This window comes from Cydia fagiglandana, chromosome 5 (genome assembly GCF_963556715.1).
Source record: "Cydia fagiglandana chromosome 5, ilCydFagi1.1, whole genome shotgun sequence".
Taxonomy (NCBI): Eukaryota; Metazoa; Arthropoda; class Insecta; order Lepidoptera; family Tortricidae; genus Cydia; species Cydia fagiglandana.
Genome location: NC_085936.1, coordinates 6,826,541 through 6,848,115, shown reverse-complemented (window position 1 = coordinate 6,848,115; position 21,575 = coordinate 6,826,541). Strand labels below are relative to the sequence as shown.

The 21,575-nt window shown below is 41.0% G+C and overlaps 1 protein-coding gene and 1 long non-coding RNA gene across 3 annotated transcripts in view; both read right to left on the bottom strand.

Annotated features, from left to right (window-relative positions):
- The window catches only part of LOC134664410 (uncharacterized), a 44,832-nt gene that overhangs the window by 3,301 nt on the left and 19,956 nt on the right, over window positions 1-21,575 (bottom strand). Inside the window, exons 11-15 of the mRNA XM_063521036.1 lie at window positions 12,551-12,620; window positions 10,420-10,617; window positions 2,688-2,862; window positions 2,414-2,596; window positions 113-2,094 (exon numbers count right to left, since the gene is read on the bottom strand). Coding sequence (XP_063377106.1) covers window positions 113-2,094; window positions 2,414-2,596; window positions 2,688-2,862; window positions 10,420-10,617; window positions 12,551-12,620 — 2,608 coding nt within the window. The remainder of the gene's footprint in view (window positions 1-112; window positions 2,095-2,413; window positions 2,597-2,687; window positions 2,863-10,419; window positions 10,618-12,550; window positions 12,621-21,575) is intronic.
- Window positions 14,056-16,019, bottom strand: LOC134664413 (uncharacterized). Of its 2 annotated transcripts, XR_010098246.1 has the most exons (5): window positions 15,893-16,019; window positions 15,656-15,802; window positions 15,445-15,541; window positions 14,993-15,300; window positions 14,056-14,632 (listed from the first exon to the last, which is right to left on the bottom strand). It is a non-coding gene; the product is annotated as an uncharacterized LOC134664413 (long non-coding RNA). The 2 variants fall into 2 exon arrangements; XR_010098245.1 differs by having other exon boundaries at window positions 14,993-15,541.

Here is a 21,575-nt window from a genome sequence, read left to right as displayed (position 1 = left end):
ATCCTTTAAAATTGATTTAAATCCCACTAAATTCACTTCAATCCAAGGTCTAGTTAATATATTTAATACGACTGAATGGATCACATTCAAAACATTAACAAGAGCTACTTACTTTTCTCACTTTATGATTTGTAGTTGACTTGTGACTGTCCCTGCTAACCACCGGCCTCTGACTTCTCCTGTCGTCATTGACAAAATCATCATCACTATCACTCAATGGTCTCCTCCTCTGCAAAGACACTTTTCTTATCCGACTATCTTCGAACAACCGCTTAGGATTCTTTACTTGACTATCCCGTCTGAAAGCTTGAAGCATTTCTAAATTCATTCTATTTACATACTTTTCTTTATCAACTTCATCTTTAGGGCTTATAATATTTTCTTGAGGATTCTCGTTTTCTTTTTGAGAAAACATAAAGTTCACACTACTGTCATGATTGTCTGGTTTTTGGGATCGATTGAGAGCAGCAAGCACTTTCTCTTGCAGTGTAAGCGGTTTTTCATGATTCTCAAATTTTTGACGTTTATTAAAATATGGTGAAGCATTTAAAGTCACGTCATCATCTTCAGATAACTTTCGTTTGTTACTTAAAGGACTTCTAAAAGGTTCTTTAATCTTTGATTCGTTGATTTCAGAGTAATTTTTTAAGTCTTCGATATCATACATTTGAGTAGCTTCATTTGAATCACTGCTCCTATCACTATCAAGAACAATCAGGCTTTCCGCCTTTTTATCAAGTATAACAGAATTATTACTTTTAATTGAATTATTTAAACTCTGTGCAGTTCTCTTTCTGACAGCTTGTGTTAAGAGAATAGGTGATGTACTTCTATCATCCTCTTCCATTACTTTAGGTTCTTCTAAAGTTTTGGAAATATTCGCTTGAGTTATTGAACGATCAGTTTTATTATTGATCATTTCGACAAGCTGCGTTATCGTAAACATGCTCTTATTTGTTGTATCTGTCACTGATTTACTATTTACATTGAAATCTGATTTATTGTATATCATAGGATCAACGTTGCTACTAGTACTTGTAGTAGGAGGTATCAACTGTCTCTTAGCATTTCCTAATGGTGTGGAACTCGTTGGCTGATTTCTTTTTGTACTCAGCTGAAATTTACGAACCTGAGTGCAAAGTATTGGCGACGTGGGTGATGTTTCGGGTTTCTTTGACGTCTTCATCTGTCCTGATAAAATTGACGGACTAACTGGACACACGATTTCCGATTCGGTTACTTGCACTTTGAACTTATCAACTTGATCTATAACGTGATTATTATTTTCATTGATTTCCGTTTTATTTTCTTTTGCATGTAACGCTTCTAATCTGCTTTCATCAGATTCACCAAAAATGTCTTCAATACTGTCTAATCCAAAGAAACCCAAAGCTTCCTTCGGATCACTGTCATTTTTAGCTTCTGCTTCTTTAATAATGGCTTCTTCGGGACTACTATCAGCGAATATTTCCTCAATATCACCCAGATCAAAATTTTTGTCAGTATTTTCAACGGATTCAGCAACTTTGTCATCTGAGTTAGCAATTTTATCGGGCGAGCCAAAATCGAATTCTAAATCAAAATTACTGCAATTGTTCTTAACTTCCATATACGTGCTGTCTTTGTAATCTTCAAATAAGTCTTGACTATTATTAATAGTTTTCTCTCGCGCCATAAGCGTCTCTGCATCCAAGTCGTCAATCAAATTGATATCTGGCAATATTAGGTTGGTTAAAAAGAGGGGTTTTGTAACTTTTTTCCGGTGCTTCCTTATATTTTCAATGAAGGTACAATCGCATATGTTCTGACAAATTAAGCAGTTCCGCACTACTTCATTATCTAACCTTAGGTCCACCAGTAAGTTGATCAAGCTAGTTGGAATACTTCCGTCATTTTGAATGCCCAGATCATTTATTAATTTAGTGTAATTCTTGGTAGATTTGGTGGCTGTGCTGAAAAGAGCTCTAATGTCACCGCCGCATCTCTTTACAGGGGACTTGATCACTGGAGCTTTTTTAGTTTTTTTAGGCGGTTTAGGTTTTTCTGGGGTGGGTGTAGAGAAATTTTGTGTTGCCAAATTCTGTGTGCTAAATGCTAAAAATTAAAAGTGAACATACGAGTAAGGATAAATAATCATATTTACTAAGTCAAGCGTTATGATTTTAAGTTTTGATAGCGATCAACATAAAAGTAAGTATCTGGTATAATCAAAACCCAAGTTATGAGGGTTTAAAAAAACGACGAAGCGCTTCGGGAAAAGGTAGGTAGTGCCCTTGCGCTTCTCTTTGCTCGTCTTGGCGGGGGCACTACCGTGCCCCCAGATACTCCATAGAGGATACTTTTGAAATAGGAAGTGTGAATAAAGCAAGATTCAGATGATGAAAACGCATTTGGCAATTAAATGATAACTTACTGGGATTCTGTGTAGAAGGCGGCAAATCAAATCTCTTCGCGTCACTGTACTGCAGCAGGGACGTCAAAACCTGGGTGTCGGTCGAGTGCTCGACTTTCACTGTATTCTGCGGGTTCCTTTGCCATTCCAGCCAAGTTGACAAATTCAATTTGCCTTCGGCGCGTGCTGCATCCTTGAACATTTCTAAAACAATAAAATCAAGTAATGGGCTCAAGTAAATCATGTGATTATAGTCGGCTACTTTTGAGGGGATATTATAAATCGCGATGCTTACCTTTACCCATGGCCCAGACCTCCTTAGGTTTAGGCAAATAATCCGTCTCTTGATACCCATCGGGAAATATCTCTTGAAATTCGCTCTTCGTGATGAAACCGGCCCCTTCGACAGTGTTGGCAGATGTGGAAGAGCTTGTACTGGCAGTAAGCATGCTACGCAAGTCTTTTTGGTTCTAAAAAGAAAAAAAAGGAAAAAAAAAGTAAAGAAAATTTTTCAGGACAAGTCTGCAAAAAGCGATGAAAATAGTTGCATTAATTAAATGGTCGTTGGTATGTCGTAACCCTCTTATTCGTAAAACTTTATGGGCCTGATTTAGTCAAATTATGTTTTATCCCTTTCTTAAAAATACATAAGTCATAATGACAGATAAAGACAAACGATTATTAGCTAATTGAGGCTTGTAGCGCGTTTATTAAGGAGGTAAGTCTTTAAATAATACCGTTTCATTGCGACGGCGCAACATAAAAGGTCGCCTTTTTTATTACATTTTTTTATGATGTAGGACGAGGCAAACGAGCAGACGGATGTACTTGATAAAAATGTATTGATTTTGTAAGTTATACTTATAAAATTTGTATCTACATAACGTTTGTTTTTTTTTTAAATTATACTTGTAGTCATAATTACTCTCGGTTCAATAGTTATTATGTGTTCCGTACTCCACATCGGATATCTTCATTCATTGAGAGAGTAACGCGATCGTTGACCAATGATGCCGCTAGCGTCTATGTAGTCGCTCCGCCCCACGCCGTGACGTAGTTCCGCTTCCACTTCCTGCGAACCGTTGCTCGCTTCCCGCTACTCGCCACCGCCATGTCATTGTTTCGTCGACCGTCTTGACCGATGGTCCGCAAATATTTTTTGCGTATATTTTTGCAGCATGGTGCTTTAACATTTCCGATCCAAAGCTCGGTCGATTAAAATAGTGAGATATGGACACCACTATTCACCACTATTAGACTAATAGTGGCGATTTATGATCGCCACTATTAGTCTTTTGGCGGTCTCGCGATCGAAGCCATCGAACGGTGCTTTTCGATTCTACCCACTTTTTTCTTGCTAAATTAATTTTCACATTCCATGCTGCTAAAATCGTTACCGATAACTCGCATTTTCGAGATCGAAGTAGGAAGTGCGTCAGTGGTTTTTGTTAACAAGTGGTAACAAGTCGCTCCGCATCGGAGAGGGAACGCGCGGTCATCGTGCCTGCGGCGGCGGCGGCGGCGCCCGGGCGGCGCGGCGGCGGACGGCCTGCGCGCGCCGCTGCCGGGTGCCGCGCTTCGCTGATAAGGAGGTTTGGATTGTCTCGAACCATCCGGTGAGCCAGTTTAAGATATTCTAGAAGTTACTTCGTCACTCGCGGAGGGTTCTCAGGCAGTAGCCTGGGAGTACCTCGTGTTGTTAGTTGCGGCGCGACCGGGGCGCCCCGTCCCCCGGCGCGGGGGCGCGGGCCCGGCGCCCGCCCCCGCCCGCGCGCGCCGCGTCTTCTGCTGTCGTCCAAGGTGACTCCGAGACACCGCGACGCTGCGGGCCACGGTGGACACCGCTCCTGTTACTGCGCCCGCTCCTGTTGCTGCAGTCGCGGTGCGTGCAGTCGCGGTGCGGACGCCTCCAGTCCGCGGGACTCCGAGAGACGTCACACGCCCGCTCCTGTTGCTGCAGTCGCGGTGCGGACGCCTCCAGTCCGCGGGACTCCGAGAGACGTCACACGCCCGCTCCTGTTGCTGCAGTCGCGGTGCGGACGCCTCCAGTCCGCGGGACTCCGAGAGACGTCACACGCCCGCTCCTGTTGCTGCAGTCGCGGTGCGGACGCCTCCAGTCCGCGGGACTCCGAGAGGCGTCACACGCCTGTTGCTGCAGTCGCGGTGCGGACGCCTCCAGTCCGCGGGACTCCGAGAGACGTCACACGCCCGCTCCTGTTGCTGCAGTCGCGGTGCGGACGCCTCCAGTCCGCGGGACTCCGAGAGACGTCACACGCCCGCTCCTGTTGCTGCAGTCGCGGTGCGGACGCCTCCAGTCCGCGGGACTCCGAGAGGCGTCACACGCCTGTTGCTGCAGTCGCGGTGCGGACGCCTCCAGTCCGCGGGACTCCAAGAGACGTCACAGGCCCGCTCCTGTTGCTGCAGTCACGGTGCGGACGCCTCCAGTCCGCGGGACTCCGCGAGACGTTACACGCCCGCTCCTATTGCTGCAGTTGCGGTGCGGACGCTTCCAGTCCAGCGGGACTCCGAGAGATCCGCGTGGCTCTGCGAGACGTCACACGCCCGCTCCTGCAGCTGCGGGCGCATCGCGGGTGGATCGCGCCAAGGTGAAGGCGGACCGCTTCTGCGTCCCGACTGCTCTAGCGGAAGGAAGGTAAGTTACGTGTAAGCAGTGGAAATGCTACGAGTACAGCGACGATCGCCGCGTTGGTTGCCGCCCGTCATGACGTCGCTGGTGACCTACGCGCCGGTGGTGGCCACCACGATGGCACCGCCGAGGGCAACAGCGTCGCCGTGATGATGTGTGCAGCTACGAGCCTAGCCATCGGCGCCTCCCGTGCCGGTAACGTCCGTCACGCGCACCGGCGCCTGTCGAGCTGGCCGCCACGACGGCGCCTCTCGCACCTGAGCCTGGCGACGGTGGCCGCCATGATGGCGCCGCCCGCTCGATGACGCCGCCTGCCCCCCGAGCTGGCCGCCACGATGGCGCCTCTCGCATTACGCATCGACGCGGCGGCGGCGGCTGCCACAATGGCGCTGCCCGCCACGATGATGCCGCCCGCCACGATGGCACCACCACCTGCGCACTGGCGCCTCTCGAGCTGGCCGCCACGATGGCGCCTCTCGCCTCACAGCAGTGCCTCCCAGACCAGCCAGCCAGACGGCGACCGCCTCATGCACCGGTGCCTCCCGAGCTGGCCGCCACGATGGCGCCTCTCGCCTCACGCACCGGCGCCTCCCGAGCCGGTGGCGGCGGCCGCCACGATGGAGCCGCCCGCCTCACGCGACAACGCCTCTAGAGCGGGCCGCCACTATGGGTCCTCGCCTCACGCACCAGCGCTTCCCGAACCAGTGGCGGCCGCCATGAGCCGCCCGGCCTCAGGCACCGGTGCCCCCCCCCCCCCCGGCCGCCACGATGGCGCCCCTAGCTTCACGCACCGGCGCCTCCCGAGCGGCGGCGGTTGCCACAATCACGCCGATGCTGCAACTACGACGATGTCGTCCCTTGCTCGCTGGGCGCCACAGTATCAGTTTTGTCCTGTCCACATGGTTCCATTGAGGTACGCAGGCGCCTATAGCTATGGTGCAGGTATAGGTATGGTATGGTACAGCACGAACAGACCGCTAAGCCTAACCGCTAAGTCTTGGTTTCGGTTAAAGAATCCTCCGGCGACGGCAGACAAGGTCGTAAAGAGCCCCGTCCTAGCGCGGCTCGACTGCCCGGAGTTGAAAGCGGTAAGATATGTCGATACTCAGAGGAAAATACGTCGTGTTCCCGGGCTTCATAAAGGTGCTGATCGACTTCGCTGTGTCGCTTCGAAGTTCCTACGACTTCTCGAGGCCATGGAGTGGTCCGACCGGAGAACAGCTAGCGACAAGGCCCTGTGCGACCGCTCGAAACCGAGGTGAAAGGCATCGAAAAGGTCTGCAGACTTCACATAATTATCTCTGCTTGCTCGCGCTCTCCAGCTTAAGTTCCGTCTTACAAAGACGAACTCGTGCGAAAAGCCATAATAAACAAAATGGGACAAATAAACCCGCTGCGCCTGAACAAGCTTGAGTTTCCGGTGCTAAGAGAAAGGGGCCAGGAGGACTCCAGCAGTTTCCATCTGTCTGTATTCGACTTTATCGAAACAGTTTTGTTACGCAAAGCGCCAAAATCGATTTTAGACTTGATTTCATCAGTTCGATTTCCTTAAAAGCATGCTACTAACTCGATGCCCTATACTAACTCGATATAGGGTGTCTCTTCGGATAAAGCGAATTAGACCATCACGCTCCTAGACATCACGTGGGACACGCGGCACAACACACCGATTGAAAGTTTTCTTTTTCACGACATACAGGCCTGCCTTGCTGCAGAGTTTCTCGCAGAAATGAGACTCAATGCCTTCTGTTCAGTCTCAAATTCGCAAACTTTAGTTCATGGAGGAAGGTGAAGCCTTGGCAGTCCCCAACAACACGGAGCTGCCGAAAGCCTCGCACCACTTTCTTCCTCATCTTATGCAAACAGTCCGTTACAATCTCCAATATTGGTAGACAATGTACGAGGTAAGGCCCTTTCAGCGAAGAGTAACCGTTAACGGGCCGCATCTGCAGCGCTGACGACAGAAGTGTAAACATACAACCGCACCGGTACAGTATACATAAAACGACGGCGACACTACATCCCTTCCGTTACTACGGCTGTCGCAAAAAACTGCTGATGCCAGCAGATCGTCTACAGGTCGCGCTGGTTGCTTGCTACTTGCCAGGTCGGTACAACCCCCGAGGGCGACGGTTTATCAAGAAGTCACTGCGCGCCCGAGTGGCAGCTGCGCCCAGCAGCCGCTGAGACTGTCTTCACCTGACAGGCGCCTTGTTGGCCGGCCTCCGCTTTCGAGAGCCCTCGCACTGTGCCACGGTATTTCTTAACAGACTCATTGAACTGCTACCACGACCTTTGACAGCTGCCTGTGAGACTTGGCATGGATGTCTCCACCTCCCAGCCTAGTCTGTGTACTGCGACGGCGTGATAAGGAGTCTTAAAGCAGCTGTGGTAAGCTTGCAATTTACTGGCGGTCCTAGTGAACACAACGTCAGACCGCCCTCCCTTACGAGTCAACGACCTTAAGAATGAGGCGTAACTCCTGTCAGATAGGACGCTCCAACACCGAGCTGGCGAGATCAGGAGTGACATCCGCTACTGGCGTGACTGGCGCATGCATATAACATGCCAAGGTCTAACGCTACGTAGCGAACGAAACGCAACTGTCACTGTCTCACTAATATGGAAGAACCGGATATTCCCGATTCCGGTACTGTGTTTGTATAGAAAACAGTAACGGGAGCCCCTAGATCGTCCCCTTGTCTAGGCTGCATGTACGGCCACAATGTAGAAACGGTCTTTATGGTGCATCAAAAATAAGATCAACTGCCAGGTACCTCTATCCAGTGAAGTAGCGAGCTATCTCAGACGTCTATTTCTATTATCCATGTTAGCTTTCAGAACGATACTCGTTCATAAGCCTCTCACAAGTGCTGTGTATGAACCACTATCGGACACTATGCCTTCTTCCAACGCCATTAATAGCGAGACCAGCGCCTCCCAAAGCACCAGCTTGGGACGCGAGACATCTACTTGCCCTAATTTAAATAGCCCTACAACGTTAGGTACGTTAGAAGAAGTACGATAGAATAGCTGCCGCACTTTTGCTGTTAGCATCAGGCCGCAGGGTCAATGACCTTACTCTACTACACTGTAGCCCGGGCAATTACATAGATAACTTTAACGCTATTATTTTGTGTCCGAAATTCGGCTCTAAACCAGATAACGTGTCTTACCGACTGAACTCTTAGAAGCTCCGGAATAAAGTATCAGTAGGTAGTCTGGGTCCGTCACCTTGCGAGAATTACACAAAATGTTAGGGGACACTTCGCTTATTTCTTTCAGCCACAGTCTCATCCAAGCCGGCCTCGCCTACGATTGCTTTTGATCCACGATGTACTTAATAACTAAATTGGCTGGAAAGCTATTCACTTAGCGATATTTTCGCTTATGTTAATTGGGAACATGACTCGCCGAGATTCTGCGGATCGGATGCGATTTCGAATGAGAATTCTCTTAAACCAGTTTAACGTCAGATTCGAACCTGAGATTACAATTTCAATTCTCAATTTCCTGTAATTCACATTATAACGAGTCACTGTGATTTCATGGGTTGCAATATGGTGTATACATATTTATTCTTTCTCTGAGTTCTATGACAGTAGGTGTAGCCCTATCGCTTGCGCGCCCGCTAACTCGCCACCAGGAGATAATAAACAGGTCTCAATGAAGATATCCGATGTGGAGTACGGAACACATAATATAAAAATTTTACCTTCCAATAAAATTATTATTATGTTTCCTATCCACATCGGATATCTGAGTAATGCCTTCCTGGCAGGCTACTAGGCTACTTTTATGCCGACGGTACTACTCCTCAACAATGACATGGCGGTGGCGAGTAGCGGGAAGCGAGCAACGGTTCGCAGGAAGTGGAAGCGGAACTACGTCACGGCGTGGGGCGGAGCGACTACATAGACGCTAGCGGCATCATTGGTCAACGATCGCGTTACTCTCTCAATGAATGAAGATATCCGATGTGGATAGGAAACATAATAATAATTTTATTGGAAGGTAAAATTTTTATATTTGTTTTACAAGGGTGCAAAGTTGTTGTTTAACCGCTCGTGCTGATATTGATACCCGAGCAACCGAAAGATTCCAAAATTGAACCACGAGCGTAGCGAATGGTTCGAAAAATGGAATCTTGAACGTAGCGAGGGTTTTAAAGCACGAGGGTTAAACAAAATTTGCCCCCGAGTGAAACACAAAATTTTTCACCACACCAACCCAAAGCAAATATTAAATGTAAAATATCAAACAAAAATCAAATTCAAATGAATGTTATTTAATATTTATCATCCAAAATCATCATTTAAAAGTCAATTCTACCACTTCTACCAGCCAACATAAGAAAACAACTCAGAATTTGCATTTAATTACTTAGCCTCACTTGTGAATAAAATGCAACTTTGCTATCAGTTTTTGAAGTGCAAAGTAAGCCTTTCCAAGCTGGTGTGGTGAAAAAATTATTATAACTTTGTTTATTTATTGCATTACTTGAATTATGACAGATGTCAGTCCTGAATCTGCTTTCTATAAACTCTTTTCTGATATTTGAGCATAAAAACTCCAAATGTGCTTTATAAATCATAACTTCGCTAGACTTATATCGACCGGAATATGAACCGTGATTATTACCTTTTGTATTATTTTCGAGCTCCCGATATTTCGACGCAACAACCCTTGAACAAGATGCATGTAATTGCGTCGAAATATCGGGAGCTCGAAAACAATACAAAAAGTAAAATAATCACGATTCATATCCCGGTCGATATAAGTCTAGAAGAAGAAGGAGCGCTGCTGGCCTAGCGGTAAGAGCGTGCGACTTGCAATCCGGAGGTCGCGGGTTCAAACCTCGGCTCATACCAATGAGTTTTTCGGAACTTATGTACAAAATATCATTTGATATTTACCAGTCGCTTTTCGGTGAAGGAAAACATCGTGAGGAAACCTGCATACATCTGCGAAGAAATTCAAAGGTGTATGTGAAGTCCCCAATACGCATTGGGCTAGCGTGGGGACTATAGCCCAAGCCCTCTCGCGCTCGTGAGGAGGCCTGTGCCCAGCAATGGGACGTATATAGGCTGAATAATAATAATAATTATAATCTTGGACACGGCGCGGATAGTCCGCCGGTTCCTCTCTCTGCGGCCCTGACCACCGGCAGCTTGGGCCCTGCCCCGCTGCTGGCGGCACCCTAGGTTAGGTTTTTTATAATGTGTTTATACTTATTTTTTGTTGTTTTTTATGTGTTTTTGTATTTTACTTTTATATTCATATTATAAATGACCTAGCCTAAGAAGAAAAATAAATAAATGATAATTATAAATCTAGTGAAACTAACCGTGAATCATTCAAAACTAAAATCATAACTTACCTTTTTTGCCTTGTCTGTCTGTGCTTTCGTATCCTTAGTCTCATTTTTCTGTACGGTGATGAACATCTTCTTGCACACCGGCGTCAAATCGTGAGGCATCATGCGAGGGTTGGCTTTGTACAGATTGTTGGCCACATCCTTGGACTGAAGGATTTTGGCGTTCAGACCATCTCGACGACGCATACAGTCCATTAGTGTCTGGATGTGAAAGGAAATATTGAAGAAAAAGCTTTGCATTTTCGCATTGTTAAGGGGCCGACAGATTACCAGTTAGATTATCAGCACGTCAGTTGATGCGTTTAACTGACAGGCTGATAGACTGCCGTATTCGAACTTCAAGATATTCACAAGAGACGACACGTATTAGATCCATTCTAGATACGTTATAGTTTATATATCAACTAGTTCTCTTTTTGCAGCGCAATTCGGGCAACCAATGTCACTTTTACGTTAGATAGAGTAAGATATCTATTAGATGTTAATTGGATCGCTAAGTCATATCCTGTGGAAACCGTTCAAGAGTATCTCCAGAATCGCGCAAATGTCAAATTTGACCTTTAGTACCGTTTGGTAACCAAAATTTCGTAACCAGCTACAGAATGGGAATTCAAAATTACCTGTTTGTAGCCGGTTACGTATTGAGCTAGAGTTACTCATCATTATCATCATCATCTCAGCCATAAGACGTCCACTGCTGAACATAGGCCTCCCCCTTGGACCTCCATACGTGCCGGTCACCCCCCATCATGATGAGCTAGAGTTACTGATCGGAGTTTATTCTACCAAATCGAGGCTAAAACGGTGTAGGTATATACATACGAAAGCACTTCAGACCTATTGTCGTTGCATACGTTTATTTTAAGTTTTAATGATAATTTCTCGCTGACTGTACATTTTATCAAAAATCTGTGAATGCCAATTGCCACCACTTAAACAGAGATGGCTTCCCAAGACCATTTTCGAGTGACAGCAAGCTGCCTTTACTGCCCTATCTCTACTTTCCACCCTTAATACAACTTAATGAATCACTTCAAAATCCCATTTTGTAACCAGTTACAACGCGGGATATTTTTTCCCGTTTGGAAGCTGGTTACCAACCGTGGCTATGAATAGGTAATTCAAAAGTCTCATTTTGTAACCAGTTACAAACCGGGATTTATTTTTCCCGTTTCGAAGCCGGTTACCAAACATGGTTACAAATCGGTAATGAAAAAGTCCCAATTTGAAGCCAGTTACGAATTGGTATTTTTTCCCGTTTCGAAGCTGGTTACCAATTTTTAGTTACCAAACGGTACTAAAGGAAATTTGACAGGTTAGATCTTAAACATATCGTTATCGTATCTTGGTGATGTCTAAAAGATATCTAATAGATGTCTATGTCAAAATCCGAATCGGGCCCAGAGTCTGTGCGGAAAGAAAAGAGTCGTTTAATGTATACGGCCCAATACATTCCACGACTCTTCTCTTTCCGAACAGACAATCGTCCGGCGGACTGGTAATCAGTGGGCCCCCTTAGAACGAAGTACCTACGTCGATTCCAATAACAAAAAAAAATGTATTAGATGTATATCATAAAAAATAAACCACGACACATAAAGTCCGAAGAGTAGATTTCGGTCCGATTATTTATTCTCATAAAAATTGTACAAATCATTTAAAAATAGATTTATGAACTGATCAATAGACACATGCCGGGATTAATGTCTATAGAGATTATTACTGTTATATAAAAGGTAATAGGTAACTAGCTGTTCACGTGACCTCGTTCGCGTGATATTTTATGTTGGTTTAACAATTTGACAACACGTAACGTTTGTCTGTCACAATGTCTTTCTACGAAGTTTCAAGCCACTTAGGCGAAAAAAATTCTCGATATTAGATTAAACGTCCTCTTAACCCCGAGGAAGAATGTTCAAGAACGAACTAACTTAACCTTTTGAAGGCCAAACGGCGCATCCATTTGCCGTGCCACTGATGCCACGGGGGTAAAATTTGTGTGGTGTTTTTCAGTAGATATCCATCAAAAAACGATCGACGTCAAATGCCGTCTTTGGCGTCGTTGTCACGATTTTGCGTTGACGTCAATTGCCGTCTGTGGTGTTGAAAAGGTTAAGGGACGTAGTCGACTAACCTGGTGTTCTCTGCCTTCTGTCACCAAAATGAAGACTTTGCCTCCGCGCTCTCGTCCGGTACGGCCACACCTGCACTGTTAAAAATATTCAGGGAATTTTACATAATTTTAGGGCAACTTTCGTTGCCCTAACTTTTCTGTATTTTTACATAATTATGTAATTTTACAAGGCGTATGTAATTTTACATATCGACCTGATTTCATTATTATGTAATTTTACATTTATGTAATTTTACATAATCAAACAAATTGACGGTTATGTAAAATTACATTTATGTAATTTTACATAATCATACTGTCAGATATGTAAAAATCTCACTTATGTAATTTTACATAATCTGTAAAATCTCATTTATGTAATTTTACATATCCGTAAAATTTCACTTACGTACTTTTACATTTTTTTCGGTAATATTACAGGGTAATTGTATGTTTTGTTACAAATTTCGTATGTATAAATACATAAAGTTTGTGTATTAGTAATGATTTTTATGTATGATTACATTTTATTCAGTAATATTACCGAATTATTATGTATTTTGTTACAGATTTCATGTGTAAAATTACACCAACTTAATGTATTATTAATGTTTTTTTAGTATTTTTACTTTTTATTCGGTAACATTACACAATTATTATGTGTTTTGTTACAGATTTCGTATGTAAAAATACATTAAGTTTTTGTATTATTAATGATACTTTATGTATATTTACATTGTATTTGGTAATATCACAGAAGTAATATGTGTTTTATTACAGATTTCGTATGTGAATTTACACAAAGTACATGTATTATTAATGATTTTTTTAAGTATTTTTCCTTTTTATTCGGGAATATTACCGAATTATTATGTATTTTGTTACAGATTTCGTCTGTAAAATTACACAAACTTTAATTGTTATTAATGTTTTTTTAAGTATATTTACTTTTTATTCAGTAATATTACAAAATTATCGTGTTTTATTACAGTTTGCGTATGTGATTTTACCACAAACTTTATGTATTTTTAATGATTTTTAAGTATTTTTCCATTTTATTCGGTAATATTACTGATACAATTTATGTATTTTTACATAAGAAAACTGTGATTTTAAATATGGGCAAGGTAAAATTACTTGTTGTTTGTGTATTATTACCTGTAAAATTAGGTAATATTTCATGTTATTAGGGGATATTTTTCTGTAAAATTCAATACAAATTCTGTACATTTACGGTAATTCTCCGGATTTAGTTATTAACCATTCGTTAGTTTTTTTTCTTATGTATTTTAATTAATGCAGCCTGTCTGCAGACTGCATTTATTAAAGTACATAAGAAAAAAAAAATACCAACTTGCTAATAGCAAAATCCTGAGAATTATCGATAGCATGTAAATGTACAAAATTTGTATTGAATTCTTTAGGAAATATCGCCTAATAACATGTAAAACGAACTAATTTTATCAGTCATAATATACAAACAACAAGCAATTTACAGTTTGGAGGTTATTTAATAAAAAACAAAATTACAAAGAAATAAATTTATTGATTTTCACACACTAAAATTATAGAGCACACGCGTATATACACGTCTACGTGCATATTATTATTATTTATTCTGTGACAGAGTACAAAAAGTAGAAGACATATACGACACTATAAATTATATCTTATGTACATAAGTACTTCTTATGAATTAGTCTTATAAAAGTTTCGGTTAATAAGGCCTATGTGAATCTAATGCGTGAAACCTATACCATTTCAAGTAACGAATTGTCTGAAAATGTTTGTTACTGACATTAATTATAGTTAGTTTTTTTAGCATTAGAAAGAACTTGCAAGAAGTTAAGCGATCTTGACATGTCTTTTAATTGAAAAACGCTTTTTAAAAATCAAAAACTATTACTTATGACTTCCTTCTTTAGGATTTATTTTAAAAATATACCTTTGTATAAATTCTAATGTGTTTTGACAGTCCACTGGATATTCCATATTCAAGTTGCAGTAAGCCGCCATCAATAGTTGTAACGACGTAGGCAGAATCTCAGTTTCGCTAACAATCGTTTTTTCTACCAGCAAGTAATATAATTATATTTTCATTATCTGTGGACAAAAAACATAATGGTTAAAACAGGTAATATAATAGGCCCCCAAATTTAATACTTCCTCCTCAAATAAGATAATTTATCGTATTACGTTAAGTGGCACTACTAGTGAGTAAGGGTACAAGTCTCGGGCAGCGCAGTTTTAAAAGGGTGTAAGTTCCATGCCCCTTTTACAACTAAGCTGCGCGACACTTGTACCCTTTTTCACTAGGGCCACAGGTTTATTCAATACATTTACGTTTTAACACTGTATGTTTCATATAGATTATATTATGATTAATTATAAATTATATGAAACATACAGTGTTATGCTTCGCAGGTAAGGCATTTTATCATTGTAATAATAATTAAGTCTCACCTAAAAATACAATGTTAGGCGCAGCTATTTCGGATAGCTCTGCAACTTGAACCCTGGTTAATGGTTCCTGGAAAAGAAAAAGTTAATAAGATTAGTAAATGGAACTACTATATTTAGGATGGTACCTCATCTGGAAGAAAATGGATTATGAATTATATCTTGGGTATTGCTCTCCCTCTATGTGACGGATGATCAAAATAGCGTGGGCCTATGTTGCACCAAACCTGAGTTCCACTAGGTACAGCCAGGGTTCAGCATCAGCTCTATCTTGTCAACTTCAAGCGTCAAATTTTTAAATTGACATCATACTGCAAAATAAATGTGGTTTGAGTCAGCACATTAATGCTTAACAGTAGGTATCCAATTATAGTCTATTCTACAATACACTACATTCTACAATTACACAAAAAATATTTCATTACGAAAAGTCAAATTAATTTAGATTTACTCACCTTTTTCAATGATATTTTTTAAAGTTGGGTCCATTATTGGAACAGCTTTCTTGATTGTTTGGTCTACTGACCAAATTTTAATAACGGGCATGTTTTACTGTAAAAGAATAACACAATTTATTAGTGTTGGTGACTATTTAATTAACCTACACAATCAAGCATGTACTAATATCGTTTTAAATTTAGATGTACTTAGCTAATAAATACTTACATTTTTTTAATGGCATACGACGAAAGCGGCTGCTCCAAGATTTTGTAGATCAGGTCCACCCTGGACGTGGACAGGACACGATATCAACTGGACTTTGTAAAGGACGCCGAGGAAACCGTTAGAAAAAAGTTGAACCGCGAACCCTTTCTGGAAGTACATAACGTTTTGAGGTCTAATGCAGATTTCACTAGATATTCGATGCAAGAAAGTAAAGGTATATCTAATACTTATATTTACCTGTTTTCTTGTATGCTATCTCCAATTTATTTACACGTTTACACAAGTACTACGTTCTACGCACAGCGAGTGAGCGAGCGCCATTTTGATGTGAACTCATGAACTGCGCAGCTACAGGTTCGTGGCGGGGGGGGGGGGGTGCGCCTGACTAGCGATCGCGTGATCCATGTAGCTCGCGCGCCATTGGCGCGCGTTATAATATTGATCCGTGATTGGGTGTGAGCCAGTGCCGCACAAAATTCGTCCAATCCGCGAGTGCTAACGGATATGAATTCATATTTGAAGATTTATAGTTTATTTTTCGAAATTAATAATTAGGTACACAATTTTACCAATAATTGCTGACATTGGTACCTATAAATAACATCGTAAGTTTTGTTGCTTCCAACTTTGATGCTGTAATTCACATTAAGGGGTTCCCTGGAGCCAATGAATGACCTATCTGAATCCCTTAGTTTTCTAATTTTTTTTGTAGCTTATCATACGGTAAAGTTGAAAAGAATTTATGTACGAAATAGGTATCATTTGATATTTACCAATCGCTTTTCGGTGAAGAGGCAAACATGGTGAGGAAACCGGACTAGTTCCAACAAGTTTCCTAGTTTCCCCTCTGGGTTAGAAGGTCAGATGGCAGTCGCTTCTGTAAAAACTAGTGCCTACGCCAATTCCCGGGATTAGTTGCCAAGCAGTTCCCAGGCTCCCATGAGCTGTGGCAAAAAGCTGGGATAGCGCGAGGAAGATTTATTATCATAGGGTAAAGTGCCCTATTACCAGCCACCTGCATTAATCGTTGAATAACTTTTATAATATGTCCAAAACTACACGGAATGTTTGTAAGTATACACGGTGTAATATGAGGAAACCGAATAGCTTTAACCACGCATTTCTGAGGTCAAAAGAAAGAAAAAATGTAAGATGAGTTTAGGTATACTTCACCAAAAAAAAATTTTTGTTGTTGTTTTGTTTTTTCAATTTCTTGAATGTACATGTACATAAAAATAAATGTTATTTGATGTTGATTGGTAAACTTTTCACTTAAAATTGATTTTTACATTTTTTTTCGTAAAACCTACTTTTTGCAAAGCGTTACTTGTCACTTTTTGATATCTATCAAGAAGGATATTTTAGACTACGTCCCATAGCAGCAACATCACCATCAAAAAGGTCTTTTACACTGTGTAACAATAAAAACTTGTTTTTTTTTAATTAATATTATCTCTGAAACTAGGCGAGTTTCAAAAAAGTTTATAGGACATTTTTGTCTCTAAATATGATCAGGAATACGCAGTTAAAATTATTCGGTTTAAAATATTTCGGTTTCCTCATGTTACACGGTGTATTTGTCCGCGATTATCTCGCGTTTAGCTGAACAGATTTTGATGTGGTTTTGAGAAAAGTGTTTGTTACATTCGGGAGAAGGTATTAGTATACATAGAGCTGAGCTGATGCTGAACCCTGGCCGTACCTAGTGGAACCAGAAAAGACAAAACTGTGGAAATATACAATTGGACAGCGCGGCAATGCCGCCAGCCTTCTTGGCACTCTGCCCAAAGGCACAGAGCTGGAGCCAGGTTTTTATTTATAATTTTAGTTTATATTGTAGTTAGTTGTAGCTTTATGTAGTTTTTAATTACATGTAGTTAATAATTTTTTGTAACATATTTGCTGTGACTTAATTTTTTAATAAAAAGAGACGTCATGATCGATTACCTTTTTTCTAATTGGGGCATTTTACCCTATCCCATATTTACTTAAAAATGAATTGGGAGGAAAACTAACTTTTTATCCCGCCAGGTGGTGGTGGCGAATTAGCGACTTTACCTCGCTTTGACATAAAAACTGTCAAACCACATACATTTTTTGTAAGTTATTCTATTCTTGTAAAATTTTCTCAAAAATGCCTATGTCTGATATGAATATTTGACATATTTATTTTTAGAGACGTCAAAGACGAACCCAAATAAATAGGTACCTACCTAGATATGTATGTAGATTTCGTATTAAGTAACTAAGTATTTCTATCTTTACATAATATTAATGAATCTATTTATCTTTAAGTAGGTATTAGTAGTAACGATGTGGTGTGAGCACAAACCGATTTTGCCTAAAATTAATTAGGTAAGTACAGTCACCTGCAATAATATGTTACTCTTCGAAGGCCGCAATAATATGTGACACGCTCTTATGGCTCTACAGATAAGGTCGTGTCAGATATTTTTGCGGCCTTTGAAGAGTAACATATTATTGCAGGTGACTGTACCTACTTACTAAGTAAGTACCTAAGTACCTTCTTAATTTCGACCGCACGGGCGGCATTCTCAGCAGGTTAAAACTTGTTCACGGAATTGTATTAGGGTATTCCACCTGTCCAGTTTCTGTTTCTTTGTCCAATGTGTGTTTTGTCTCACATTTTGCTTGAGAGAGAGAGTGAGATGCCATGACATTGGACAAACATATCATTGGACACATTACCGCACCGCACCAAGGTCATTGCGACGCACCCATAAGTAAGACCTTGACAACAACCTTGACAATGTCCTTGGTGCGGTGCGGTAATGTGTTAGCACTGTTAGCAGCTTTATGGTAACATTCCATTTCTAACCGCAGCTGCACTACCGGTACTGAACGCGTCGCTGTCATTGTCAATTTCCATAGTAAAATTGACAGTAATGCAGCTGCGGTTAGAAATGGAATGTTACCATTAGGCATTAAGTAGTTTGTGTTCTATTATATGTATGTAGGTAAAGGATAACTCACGCTCACGTTAGACCGGGCCGCATCTGGGCCGGAGCTTCCGGCGCTTAGGTACGTTTCTATGACATGACAGGCGAACACGTGATGCATTCCATAGAAAACGATGCGCCGGAAGCTCCGGCCCGGGCACGGCCCGGTCTAACGTGAGTCACCCTTAATGGGTACTCGTATGTTACCAGACGAACTCGCGGGCAAGAGCTAGGAATTCATAAATGTGAAAAAAACCGGACAAGTGCGAGTGGGACTCGCCCACCGAGGGTTCCGTACTTTTTAGTACTTATTCTCTTTATTTATTTTTCTTCTTAAGTTAGGTTAATTATAATATGAATATAAAAGTAAAATATAAAAACACTTACAAAATAATAAAAAAAAGTTATAAACACACAGTAGGTACTTATTTATTGTTATCACTCACACTTAATAATGAGAGAGTGAGATGCACTGACATTGGACAAAGAAATTGAATGCAAATTTGACAGGTGGAATACCACCCTAAGGGCCCCTTGCACCATTCCACTAACCCGGGGTTAACCGGTTAAATCTGGAGTTACCTTGGTTACCAGTACAATTTGACACTGGATTAACGGTTTAACCGGTTAACCTCGGATTAGTGGGACGGTGCAAGTGGCGCTAAGTTAGTTAAGTAGTAGTTTGGTATTTTTACTTTTATGCTGTTTAACTTGTTTGAAATAAAATAAATAAAAATGTAATGTAAAGACACACATTGAAATAGTAAATTTGCAGAAAATTAAAGAAATATTGGAAAATTTTATTGTATTGTTTTTAATTTTACTGGCATTTTTCTGAATATTACATAATAGATAAGTAAATTTACATAAAAAAAAATTCACGAAAGTAGGTAAAATCACGACACTTTTATGTAAAGTTCCCCGCGGTACGCGTGTTGTTTGCTGTTGGTGCTGTTGTTGATGTGTTGTTGTTGGTAATGTTGTTGTTGCTGTTGTAATTGTGTAGTAGTTTGTTTTCCAAAGGGAAAAAGAAATAAAGTTGTACTTTTGCTAGGACAAAAAGATCCGCTTGCGAGCACTTCATTCCTGCAGCTCGGCCTTCGGCCTCGCGTGTTTGGGAAATCGAAAAGGACGCTCCGGGCCTTCGGCCCTACGCGGAGCTCGGCCTTCGACCTTCGCTCTGCCGTGTCACGCCTAACTCCGTTAACTCGAGTTACATGAGTTACGAATAACCAGTCTAAATCGTCTTAAAAACCATTAAATATATATCTTCTATAAGAAAATTTTGAAAATCTTCATTATTTACTGAGAAAAGCATATGGCTAACTCATGTAACTTCATTTTTTTGCCGATGGCGTCAGGCACAACTCAGTTAACTTAAGTTGTATGACTGACACAACCAAAATATCAACATCGTTTCTTAAGTTAGTTAGGCATGACTGGCCGAGCGCTTGATTTATACGACAACAATATTCCTATAGTAATACGTGTCACGTCTGATCACGCAAATGTCATGTAACTTGACTTACATGACTTCGTGTGACCACTATAGTATGGAAGAGTTGATCATGCGGAAACATTTAATTCGAATAAAATGAAAACTATTCAATTATGCGAAACATAAATTAAAGGGCCCAGTCTGTGACCATATTTCCTACATGTAGATTAGATAAAATAAAAAAATTACGACGAACCGTCAACGATAACAGCATTTGAATCTTTAAAACTTTAAACGTAATTATCTCGAAACTCGACTTTTAAAGTTACATGAGATGCGCGTGACACGGCAGCGCTGGGTTTCGAAGCTCAGCGCCGCGTTAAAAACTGCCAGGGTCCCTCTATGACATTTGGTCGAGCACCACCTAGGTCTGACCGTTTGGCCGGCCCGTCCAACATTTTTCTGACCGGAAGCGGTAGACCAAAAGTCGGAATTTTCTGGAGATCACGAGACCGCCCTCTATATGAAACTGTCAAAGTCTAACACACCACGAACCTCCTTCTGGGAGAACAATTGTGTCATCAGTCAGTCGTATTGCAGCTTTATATAATATAGAAAAATACGTATATAATAAAATTATTTTTGTCCCTGACATTCCATGTAATTTTACAGATTTTATGTAAAAGTCCATTGTCTTAGTGATTACTATACAATACATATTGAATATGTAAAAAAAAAACATATTCACGGCCTCCTTAGCCTATTAGTTGATAGTGACCCTGCCTATAAAGCAGGACGTCCCGGGTTTGCATCTTGGTCAGAGCATTTATTTGTGTGTCTATTATCACGTAATATATTTGTTCATCAGGAGTTATGGATGTTGCCTATGTATTCAAGAATGTATCGATTATACATTTATACCTAAAGTGCCCACAACACAATCCTTATTGAGCTTACTGTGGGACTAGGTTAATTTGTGTAAAATTGTCCTATATATTATTTATTTATTTTACCAGTAAATTTACAGAAAATATGTAGGTATACCATTAAGAAGATATTGGTAAATTTCATTATATTGTTTGTAATATTACTGACATGTTTCGGAATATTACATAAGACTTAAGTAAATTTACATAAAAATGTATTTTTCAAAAGAAATAATAAATTTGCGAGATTTTTATGTAAAATACCCGTTCCAATTGTTAAAAATCAATTGTAGTATTACAGATATTTATGTAAACGGGCATTTCTTAGTGACTATTACATATGTATCGTGTAAAAAGACCCATTTGAACAGGAAGTTTACAGAAAATTTGTAAAATTAAAAAAATGTTGGGAAATTTAATTATGTTTTTTGTAATTTTTCTGATATTTTTCGGAATATTACATAAGAAGTAAGTAAATTGTAATAAAAATGTGTTCTCAATAAAAAATGGTAAAATTACGAGATTTTTATGTCAAATTCCCGATTTAATTGTTAAAAACACATTAAAAAAGTATTTGTCCCAAAAGTTCCATGTAA